General features: G+C 31.9%; 1 protein-coding gene across 1 annotated transcript in view; it reads right to left on the reverse strand.

Moving 5' to 3' along the window:
* Window positions 1-11021, reverse strand: part of LOC111001510 — a 51468-nt gene extending 40447 nt beyond the window's left edge. Inside the window, exons 1-2 of the mRNA XM_045631463.1 lie at window positions 10968-11021; window positions 4542-4653 (exon numbers count right to left, since the gene is read on the reverse strand). Of these exons, the coding sequence (XP_045487419.1) occupies window positions 4542-4587 (46 nt within the window). The 5' untranslated portion in view covers window positions 4588-4653; window positions 10968-11021. The remainder of the gene's footprint in view (window positions 1-4541; window positions 4654-10967) is intronic.
* Between the last annotated feature and the right edge of the window lie 1737 nt (window positions 11022-12758).

The following is a 12758-nucleotide window of genomic DNA, read 5'->3' on the forward strand; positions in this document are numbered from 1 at the left end:
ATAATCAAGTCCAAATGGCGACTGTTTTCCTAAATTATAACATGAGTATTTAATGAAAGTTTTCAATCAAAAAAACAATCACAGCTTATGTAAACCAATGATGGCTCCACTTATACAAAATGTTACTTGTACTATACTCTCAATTCCCTAAGGAGCTCTCAACGTGCGTAAAGCTTATGTGGCCATGCTCAGTAGGGGCTGATATTCTGATTGTAACATTGTTTGAATTTCAATACTCCTTTGGGATTTCATCGGGAAAATTATGATTAGGTTTGACTTTTCCTTATTGAGAAATTTTGTCTGTTTTCACGTTTGAATAGAAAAAAAAAGTTTTACAATCATCACTTTTATTCAGCCAGGAGTAATAATAATGTACTTAAAATATAATTTATTTATCAGTTTTTTTCTACTACATATAAATTTGTCATAAATTTACTTAAATAAGTATAATGCAATAAAGTAGACAGACTATATTACCTATAGATGGAATATAAAATTTACATACTCCAAAAATTTTTAAAAGAACAATACGTCTAACTGTAAACTTCGTTCGAGCTTTTTGGGTTCGTTTAAGTGTTTACTCTTCCCAAAGTACTTAGGTTTAGACAAACAAGTCTTCCTACTCTTCATAATTGCAATATTTGAACATGAGATATTTATTCTTCATAATTAAAAGCTTTTATACACTGTTCAAATTATGCTTCGACGTTTCGCGTACTTAACAGCATGGTCATTCGTTGACACTGCAGTTAACAGTGCAGTTTTGCTGTTATTATAGATTTTATTAACACCATATATAAGGCAAATTTTAACAAAAAGGATAATTTTTGGCTACTATTAAAAGCATAAGTGTTTAGTTATGTAAACATAACTTGTTAAATTTGAAGAATATTAATTATTTTTAATATATAATACGTTTTAAAGATAATACATAAAACATACATATTTGATTTCCTTATACAATCCTTGATTTGAAAAGAGTTATAACCAAAAGCGATTATAATACTGTAAAATTTTACACAAGATAATTGAAATACGAGGCGACATTAGGTTAAATTTAAATACTATTATGATTTCCTCTGTTCATACAGCAAATACAATATCAGAACTGATTCGTAAACTCGTAATATCAGAACTGAATATTAATACTCATTTCAATTCCATCGATGTTTGTCTCTCTTGTTTGTTGACACCCTTCCTTCCCCTCAACAGATATACAGATATATACTGTTATATAAGTTCGGCGTGAGAAATTTGTATTGATGAAGATTAATTGCTTCTATGTGAATACTTAGAGCAGTGTTAGCTTGGTGCTTTCAGCGTGCGATTGTCATCCCCGAGGTCGAAAGGGTGATGAATTAAATCATTGTGAGGAACGCGTCTTGCCCCAAGTCTTGACCCATGTGTCAGACGAAAGGGTGATCATCTACAGTCAAATCTGTTATAACTAAATCAAAAGGCCTACTCATATTTGATCGTAAAAACCGATAGTCGTAACAGTCAAAGACGTAGTTACTAAGAACCTAATGCAAAATAATTCAGCTGGGACCTTTGATTTTCGTCAATATAACCGGTATGTTGTTCTAAATAATGTCGTCGTAAACGGTTATTTCTTGTCTATGAAATATAAATGATCAAAAGAGACGGATGCGATCTAAAGCCAGGGTTTTAGCGCAACTGGGTTGTTATAATTTATAAATACTTTGATATATACATATTCTATATACTACTTTATTATATTTGTAAGTAGTCGTTAAATTTTTTATTAAATTCATATTTTAATATCAAGAATCAGTCTGATGTTGCAACTTTAAAATAGTAGGACTATCTAACTTTAAAATCCTTATTAAATTTACTAAGATAATAGCATTTGTAAATACTTACATATTTACAAAAGTAAAATATATAATGCGGTTTATATGATAATTTTTAAAATGATTGTGATGATATGAATAAGTCAGGGTAATCGGGATCTCTATCTATCTCCGATTCCTCTATCTATTTCTTTAATATTTTTTGAGTGGGCATCTAGTCTCTTTCTAAAACATCCTGAAAACTTGAAACAGGAGCGGAAAGTTTATCTTATGTTATCAAATAGCTATAATTATTATATATTTACTATGATGTATTTGTTTACGACTCTGAATAAATCTTTTTTTTATTAATCCAGTAATGCGAAACACAGAAACATTATGATCGCATCATGCTATAAACTAGAAATCGGGATCAAAATACCCACTGAAAACCATAATAATTGAATAGCCGAAGTTACATATTTTGCCAATATATTACATTCGAATTACACGTATGAGCGAAGTCCTTCCGTTCGGCCGGGCATAATATTTGTGAAATATTACGGAAAATAGTTGCTATAATTTATTCAGGACAAAAAAGTGTTATTCTAACTAACTTTTGTAGAACAGCGAAGAAACTGTTGAACTATTCTCTAAGAAAAATTATACTTGTATTTAAGTTTTGACTAAATTATTTCTGAAGGTAGATTTATACCTAATTATGTCTTTGTGATCATGTAGCCATATAGTGGTACAAATAATATATATAATAAAATTTTATACCCAGAATAAGGAAAGTGTCTACTAATAAACTCGCAATAATTTAAATCTATTAGTATAGTATAGAATAACGTCGGCGTAACTGTTAATACTAGCGTTATTCCAGCCGCCATATAAGCCTGGCATAACCTAAACCATGACTCACAGATTTTTTTAACTCGTTATAATAATCAATATAAACCACGGATCAATCATCAAAAGCACTGTGAATGGAAATGTCAAACTGACAGAAACACGGTTATCATAGACAAGTTTCTGTTTTTTCTTAAGTTTATCAATGAATTGCGACGTTGCCATCTTCTGCCTATGTCACAACGGGGGAATATTTATGCCAAAATAGTAACGAGTTTATAAGTAAGAAAATATGATCTCCTTATTCTTACTTTATTCTAAGCATAATTATTCCTAATATAAGGATCAAATAAGTAAAAATAAATAATTATTCATTTATTTATTTATTTATCCTTTATTGCCTTATACAAAAACTCACATAACAAAAATAAAAAAATAAACAGTTACAAAAGATATAAGGCAAAGGGCGGCCTTATCGCTTACAAGCGATTTCTTCCAGGCAACCCTAATGAGAAACAACGTTAAAGAAACACCATCAGAGGGTAGAGTACAAAAAATAAAAAACAATTAACAAAACTAAAAAAACTAAAAACTTAAAACAAGCGTTACTATAACTAATTGAATATAATAAAACAAAATCAAAGAAAAAAATAATAATTATAATAACATAGGCAAAAAAACATGCTTTCTAATTACGAACTAAAGGTAAATTGCCTCTGAGATTTCTGCCTTTGTTTCACTCAAAGGGCAAGAGATGAAATCTCTAAGGTGCAATAATAACATAGGATTTGATCTAAAACTGAATGGCGATACTTATACAAAGCATTCATTCGACCTTTCGCAACATACCACAGGCGGTAACAGTATTCTTTCATTAAAGAAAGAGGTCATAGTTTGAAGTATATAAACGTTACACTGTTAAACAATTTTGATATCTAGAACTCGACCCACTCCAGGGTCTGAGCTAAGTGTGCAGTCCCTAGATTTCCAAAGCGACCGCCAGAGGCTCGCCTCTGTTTTCTAAAGATCTTTTCAAGCCCTATTGAGGCTGACCATAAAGCCGTTACTAAAACTTAAGCTCCCGACAAAGCAATGTCCTGCGGGCGTTGCGTCAAAGCCTTCTCCCACAACTTGCTTTAAGCTGCTAATGACAGCGTCTTTTTATATTTTTAAAGGGCTATATTGCAACGGTACTTTTGAATTTAAGGTTCAAAATGGCAGGAATTGAAATATTGGAATTTGGCAAATATTCCATTTATTGATACTTCACGGAGTTTTATTTGTTTATATATGTAATGGAATGACATTTCATTAATTCAAAATTGCCGCGCTTCGCGCGTTCATAAGTTGTCAGTGAAAGTTGGTAGAGGGCACAGCGGTCGGTTCAAGGGCGGATGATAGTCAGATGATTTGTTGTTAAGATAATTATTATAAAAACTTGTAGAGAGATAAATGAAGGGATATAATTGAGGAGGCGATATTAGTGAACTTTAAATGTCGTTTTATAAGATATATTATTGAGGATTCAAAATAAACCACAAATTGTTTCTCTGAAAATGTTTTATTTAACACGCCTTAACAATATATAATTATACAAAGTTAATTTTTGTAAAAGCTTTCCGCCTCTAGTACTTGATGTATTAACATATTATTACTGCATCCGTCTACCGCTTACTATCGTTAATATTTTTCTAGCAATAGACACAAAACTATTGTTTAAGGAATAATACTAATACCGATGTTTTAAAACACGCACCGCGATAACAATTGCAATGACAAGTTCATTGTTCAAGTCTTTTAGATAGGTCTTACTTGACAACGGTAATTATTTTTTGATTTGATCAAACTTAACTGATATATGAGTATTAACTATCAGTATCTTAAACTATTACTTACCAATAAGTAGAAGAGAGCAGAGAGTGCGGGGGTGCCGGCGCGGCATCGTGCAGGGGAGAGGGGTGTGTGCGAGCAGGACGGAGATACCGGCTCATCTGCACGGCCGCTGCATCTGAAAAAAAAAATATTGGTCTTTATAGGATAATTTTTGCCTAATTAGTTTAATAAGTGACAATTTTTCCCGATTTATACATAATATATATTATCTTAAGAGTCCGCAATGTTTTAAAACTACAGAAAATTTCCTTACAACAATTAAAAATCACTATCAGATTTCAACATGTATAAAATTAAAAAACGATTTACTATTTTATAAAATACTATAATCTATATGAAAAAACATAAGATTATCTTATTCCCATTTTAATAAACTCTCTACTAGCTGCACGTCTTACTGATATAACAAGAAAGAGTAATATTAAATATGAACAAAAAAAAAATATTACTTAAATACAACTAATTTTTTTTATTATATTAATAATTATATATATACAACCTGTATACGAATGAGAATTATCTTTTAAAATACGTTTCTTACATCGGCTATCCATGGCGCGTCGATGTTTCAAGGTATCGCGCATTGTAATGACTTAATGAGTCAGTATATTGTTATGATCTGTACCTATGTAATTTGCCTTAGTATTTGAGTTAATTATTTCAAATTCGACGTTGTTCGTCCAGTTTGTGGTTCCACCACACTATTATAAACTTATAATTATACTATTTCAGATTATGTTTACTATATTGTTTTACTAGTAACGATGATATGGCTATGCTAATACGTAGTTATCTATAATAAACTATGTTTTACTGTCCCTAATCTTAATATACATAAATCTCCTGTCGCGATGTTTGTCCGCGATAGACTCCTAAACTACTTAACCGATTTTAAATTAAATTGACACACCGTGAGCAGTCTGGTCCAACTTAAAAGATAGGATAGCTTAGATCTTTTATTATAGTCGAAATTTTATTTTATTGCAAATATTTGTTTATTATTTTATACAATTCTAACAGATGGCGCTGTGTTAAGAAAACCAACGTTTCACATAAGTTCTTCTACCGTTTCCCTTGAATAGTTTACTACTATGTAAAATAATAAAAACCTTAGTCACAGCAACGCTTGGCCGAGTCTGCTAGTATTTATTATACATCTATTAAGTAAAATATCATGAATCGCATTTATGACATATTTCGGCTGAAAGACTCTTGACACTGGCCAGTGTCAGCCAGCTACTTTTTTTGATGTTCTTTTCTTTAGAACTTATATATAATATATTCGACTTTGACCTTTATTTTGTTTTGTTTTAAATAATTTTAAAAAATAACACAAAAGAAAAGATAGGAGATTAGATCGCAACTTAGAGGCGCTGTTTATGGGCGCACTTAAGTTGTAACAAGTGCAATAAAGGTGCAGTAGATGGTTCGCCGTTAATTTAACTGATAAATAAGGCGATACAAGACAAAATTTATTTGCAATAGTTACAATGCAATGGAAATTGTACGAAATAACGGCAAGACTGGACACTTGTGATAGAGGTGACATTGGAATATAGATAGATAGATATAGTGAATAGAAAAGATTCTTAGAAAGCGATAAGATTGCCAATTCTAGCAAAGAAATGTTAATAAATAATATAACGAGTATAAGTAATAAACAAATATATTGTAGTGTTATCTGTTATATTATAGATATATTAACCAACAAAAGTAACAATCATGATCCAGTTGTATTACTATACAATAGGGACGTCAGATTTCTGTCTGCTTTTTTACTTTAAAGGCAAATGTAAAACGTGTGCCAATAACTTATCGACAGATTGTAATTGCCTTCTGTCGATACAAGCTATCAATGGTAGATCGGATCGGCGTATGTGGATACACCTTTGGACTACAAAGAGCGAATAGATTCCATTCTGTCCGTCGCCAAAAATGTATTGGCTTATTGGTTTAGTTATTGGGATGCAGATAGGAGATCGATCCACTGTAACGGTCTGATAATTAACAATCTCAGATTGTTTTCTATCTGATATTGTGGATTAATTATAGGGTTCGGGCATAAGCCTATAGACGTGATTAACATGTCGAAAAATTTACTTCAGACTAAGGGGTGCAGCTCTAAAAAGGGCTTATTTGACCACCCATGCAGCAGTAAAAGCTTGAGTAAGTATTATGGCAATGCTAAATCAGTGTAGATCACCCATTGAGGTGGTTTAATTGTCTCACTTGGTTGACTATCGGGTGTTGTTACCATTGTCTGCATTTTCTGTAAATATTATGACTGACGAAATTTGTGATGGGAACACAAATTTATGGAAATTAACTATTTTACTACCCGCAACAAACTGGATGTAAATCATTCCATATTTAAACAGCATTTCAACATTAGTTAAGAGTCAAGATCGTTTTAAACTTATCACATAACCAACGTTTAGCTAATCCGTGTAATCGTGCCTCGCGACCTTCGCAAAGGCTTCTCAGCTTAGCTAATCTCTTTGTAGACGAATCCTCACTTGTAACCCCGCTTTAGGGAAACGAAATGAAATTAGAAACAAATTGCTAAATTGGAGCTATTCCAAATTACAATTATACGTGAATTGTGTGACAAATACAGATGATATTGCTGAAATAGCTTAAAGACGTATTTTCTGTTTCGTAAACCAATTAAGGTAAGGTCGCCCCAACTTCTGCTCCGAGTTTAATTTTGTCCCCGCCGATATTTTTCTAAATACGCTATATTTTTAATTCCCCAAATATAAAGTTTTGCCAGTCGGCCATTGTAAAAGTTTGACGGTGAAATGTAGTTCCTGGGCTGCTGAAAACGCTATAATCTTTTTTGACATGCTGAATTTTTCTATTTGAATTACAAAAGGTTAATTTCAACCGCGATAAAATATTTTGATATACGGAATTTAGTTTAACTTCAAATCCTGACTGCGAAAGGTAAGTTAAACCAGTTCATAGGTTAAAGTCTGCTGAAAGGGGAATGTTAATAGCAGTTGTGATTTGTATGTCAGCTTCTGGTCAATTCCTCCATTAGTGGTGTGGTGTTATTGAGTACCTCAATTGTACGCACCATATCATCCTTCAGGATGAAGGTTGGATGGATGTTGTTCACAAAATATCTAAGACACAAACCATTTGGAAAAAGTGGCCTTAGCATAAGGGTTGTATTGAAAATCCAGGAGTTAAATTTTATTTATGCAACCTGTTTTGAGAAATAAAATAAACTAAAACAATAATAATTAAGATTAATAATAGTAGGATAGTTTTAATGATTATTATAATTTAAAGGTAAAACTTCAGTTGATGTACTGATTATTGTGATCTCGTCCCTGATACATTAGGCGTCTATAAGAATATTTAGAAAAGGTTTTTAATAAAGATATTTTTGTAGAAAAATATCACATTTAAGAAGCGTTTGGCTTCAAAATATTGAAGGTCTAACTTTGATCTTTAATTTATTACTTTGGTATATTATTTTAAAAATTTGTATTTTACAAAAAGGAGACGTTAATTGGCGACATTTTATCATAAAGGTGTGACGTTAATTATTCAAAATCAAGGATCACAATTTTCGCTTGTGCTCATATTGGTTTCCTAACCTCGGAAGTTCACATATTCAACACCTTAATCAACCAAAAACCAACCATGCAAAACTTCAATAGACAGATCGCTCACCTGATACCGCCTAAAATTCACCATGTTGCATGCACATTCAAAGTTCTTTCATCTCAAAATATAATAAAAAATAAAATACGTTTATTATGTAATATAAGATAGACAAGTATCACTTATTCCACGTCATTAAATTTGAACCTGTAGGCATCCCTACTCATCGGCAAAGAAGATAGAGAGAAAAAGCCGGGGTAAAAAAGTCTAGGTTCTCTTATAAAAAAGCAAATAATCAGTTAGTTTCTAGGTAAACATCGAAAATCCGGACATAAGATTACATCGGCCCTAAAATTCCTTTGAAGTTACTTAAGTTATATCAGGATTGTATGAAGCCCTAAGCAGATAATCGCACTTAAGTAACGTTTAGTAAAATCCTACTTAACGACTTATCCATCAAGCCATTGGAAACTACTATGAAACGATTTAAATTCTTAAAAAAGAGTTTAAAGTATTTAATCAATTAAAATTATAATTAAAAAGAGTCAAAAAAACAAAGCCAAAACTGATCTACTTGGACATCTAGGTAGAACTATCTATATTGACCATAGATACAATTATAACTACGTAAATTACGAACTACGAATTTTGAGTCATACACCTAAAAATTCTGATTTTAATTTACATTTTCCATTTTCCATCTTCATCATCGCTTTGTAGAACCAGCTGAAATATTTCCAAACCAATTCGACTTAAGGTCCTACAAGCAAAGAGCGTACCAATTCTTAAAAGGTCGGCAACGCACTCGCGAGCTTTCTGGAATCGGTGTCCATGGGCGACAGTATCACTATATAAAAAAAAAAACTTCTGGATAAAACGAAAGATCAACAAAAGTATTGTAGAAACTTAAGTCAATAGAATAACTTTAATCTAGAAACTAGGTAAAAAATTTGCTTGTATTTTCTTTACAATGTAATCATTAATTTTGCTAATCATTTGTAAAAAGATACTAATTTTTATAATTTAAAAATTTAAGATATATTTAGGATGAAGAAGTTACCTACTAACTTTCGTAGTTTTGATCCGTATGGGTGAAATCCCAGGGTTGAAATTTCTAGTAAAATTACAAGTTGCTGTCGGAAATATCCCAGTTTGATATATTGGTAAAATGTTACCTTACATGCCTCGTTCATACAAATGAAAACATAAATACCAAAAACATTAATAGCTTAATTTTAAACATGTTTTTATATCTAAATTATTTATTTAACTAATGTAACGTAGGTAAATATGGATGTATATACATAACACATATAACCCTAACTTATTAACAATTATATACATGTTTATAAAATCCGTATTTTTTATCAAACCGACAAATGTTTAAAGTGTTAATTCATTTCAATATGTACTAGTTATAAGTTTCCCCGTTGGCAAATTTTTGGAGTCCAAATTAAGAAAAATAATTATATGTCATACAGTATGGTATGAAGTCGGTATGAAGTCGATTAAAAATAAACCACAATTTTTTTGGCGCACTGTCTCGTCAACTTACAATGGGCAAGTGTCAATTTTGACAGCTGCACAGATTATGTCAAATTGTCAACGGGTGCGAGGGATTTGGGCTGTTGTCCCCGGGGACCTCTCGGAACGGTATTAACAAGGATTACATCTGAATCAACGCTATGTTAATGAAGGTCGTTTACAATTTAAATGAAAGGTCTGCATCACATTATATTGGGTATTTAGATTTGCCATTTAATTTATTTTTGAAGGGGCTTATGCTTTAAACAGGGTAAAAAGTATGTAGAAGTTAATGTCTTTATTAGGTTATCCACTAGTCATGACTAGCGAAGACAATTAACACTGTTTACTTTGTATGTAGTTACTAGTTTAGTTATTTTTATTGATATTTTAAATTTACCCTTGGCTAAGACAAATCTGATTCATTCAAATAAAATCAGCCAAGAGTTATTACGATCTATTCAGAAACAATACTAAATTGATAGACTTGAACTTCAGAATATATTAACGTGAGATGGTTTTATTGCTTTTTTAAATCACTGTAATAATCGTTTTTTTATGAAATGTATGTAAATAGAAATATAAGCAAGCTTTAGAAAATATTAAACTTCATCTATATCATCTACTTTGAAAGAGCAAATTTTTGAACGCAACTACCAGTATAATCCTATAGATATTATTTCCACAATAACAAGCAATGCGTTGGATCCCTTATCCTGCTATGGCAACTTGGTATTTAATTTTAAATTAAGTATAAATACTATAAAAATTTAGTATAATACTAAATATATACTGTAAACTTTATAACTAAGATAAGTACAATAAGAAATTAATTATAATGCCATACACATAATATTTATAAGACGCTATTTAGATGTAATTTTGTAACAGCTAAGTAAAACCGGAAAATTCTGCTTTCTAGTGAGTTTTTTTTTTAATATTTAAAAGCAGCAAGCTTACTAGATTAAATACGAATAGTTTCTCTTTTATTCTAAGTGCAAGTTCAATATCACAAATATAAGTTATCGGCGCAAAAGATACCATAAATTGTTGCCAAGTTCATCATAATATAAGCTGGTAACAAGTTTTTTGCATAATTGATGTAATTTGTTTTAGATTGTTATATTTTATTCGATAAATAAGAAGAATAATAAACAAATAAAAAAGGTTATATTCGCGATATCCTGAGAAATTAGAAAGCTACGTAAAAATCTTGATATGATAAATTAATTTGTACAACCAAAACAGTATTGTCAAAATAAATATTTCAGCCCATAAATCAAGACTCACCGCGAATCGAAGGACGGAACACGACACAACACAAGCTCCCTTGCTGAGCGTCGCGCGGATACTGAATTTTTGGCACAATCTCACCCTGCCCTCGTCCCACGTCCCTTAACCCCTCTGCCTTTTGATCGAACCACGAGGGACGATTACGATACGATCCAGGATATGCCAATTTTGACCCATAGACTATAAATAAAGCGAGGGTTTGAAATTGGAATCGGATGTGCGTTATGAAACATTCGTGTACAAGTTAAGATAGTAGAAACTTATATTTAAAATGAATTCCAAATTGTGTTAATTTGTATTTATGTTTCGGTAATGATAGACAGAAAGGTGTTTATTAAATACCTGCCAACAATTCAAAAATTTAATCGCTATAAACTAACTTAAACATTTATTTATGTTGTAAAATAGTAAAATAACATTTATTGAAACAAACGTATATTTTAGTTTCTTTTTTATTATTAAGACATGGAATGTCATTCTACTAAAGGATTTTCCATTTCAATATGCTATGTAGTGCATATTTTCATTTAAATATTTTCCTATGATAGTGTAATAATGTAAACAATAGTACTTATTAATGATTAGTTGCGCTCTCATCAATAGCAAATAGCACAAGGCGGTATTTCAATGGAAAACAAGACTTTAAATGCATTGTTTATTTGAAGTATATAAGCGGGTTATATCGTATCGTAAATATTCTAGAAAGATGTCGTACGATCGTCGTGTTGTGTCAAGCGGAGTATTTGTCTATCTCCTGCCATTGTTACTGTTTTTGGTAAGTTCTTCTGTTCTTACGTGTAAAGCATCTTGTGACGTGTTGCGCTGACATTTCCGCTATCTCAAACTAAAAAAAAATGGGTATTAAATATGCGACCATATTATCTTTTTTAGAATGTTTAATAAGGTCCAAGCCATACTTATATGAGCGTATTCAGATATCTTTTTAATTTAGAATCCTTGAATAATAGGAACCGGCCAACGAATCTTTTACATAATTTTTGTTAAGATAGAGGCACGTGTTTTATACCTGAATCTATACCAATTCACTAAAGAACTCACTTCAACGTGATGCAGCGAGTGATTAATTACGCGTCTTCGGTTATCGAAAAACTGGAAGTGAATTGGGATAGATACGTATCGCTGAATATGAATTCCGTTTAGTATTGGTATTTTCTTTTGTTGACGACAACCGTAATTTAAATAGGAATTATATAAAATAAAAACGCGCGATAAAATTCGCTAACAAGTATTAGTTTTTTTAAATATAATAGGAGGTAAACAGGCATGATGCTCATCTGACATTAAATGACACCGCCGCTACTTACATTGCCAAGAATACTTGCAAGTGCGTTGCGGCCTTTTAAGAATTGAAACGCCTTCTAGCTGAAGGGCCTTAAGTTGGTGGTTTGGTTCGGAAATTCTTTAGCTGCTTAAACATAATGATGGTGCGCTCAGTTGTGGAACAACGGACGTCGCGGTACACATCACGTTTTGTATTCTGCCAACGTCCGATGATAAAACTTAGCTGCGAGTATTAATCCGAACAACTCCTCTGAACACTCTGAAGTAAATGCGGTATAAGATGCTCACGTATCTATGCAACGTCAAGGGAACGCCGCCGTCGACGACGACCATCGTCGTATCACGTATTCGGTAAGCGGAAGAGGCTGAAAATGGGGTGCTCCCGCTCATAGGTGAGCATGTAGGGCCGAATTTGCGTTGATGGAGTTGCTAGCGGTGGTCTATACATTTAGCTTTTAACAAGCTTATTTAGCCTTTCCTTCCCAA

Source organism: Pieris rapae, chromosome 15 (genome assembly GCF_905147795.1).
Source record: "Pieris rapae chromosome 15, ilPieRapa1.1, whole genome shotgun sequence".
Taxonomy (NCBI): domain Eukaryota; kingdom Metazoa; phylum Arthropoda; class Insecta; order Lepidoptera; family Pieridae; genus Pieris; species Pieris rapae.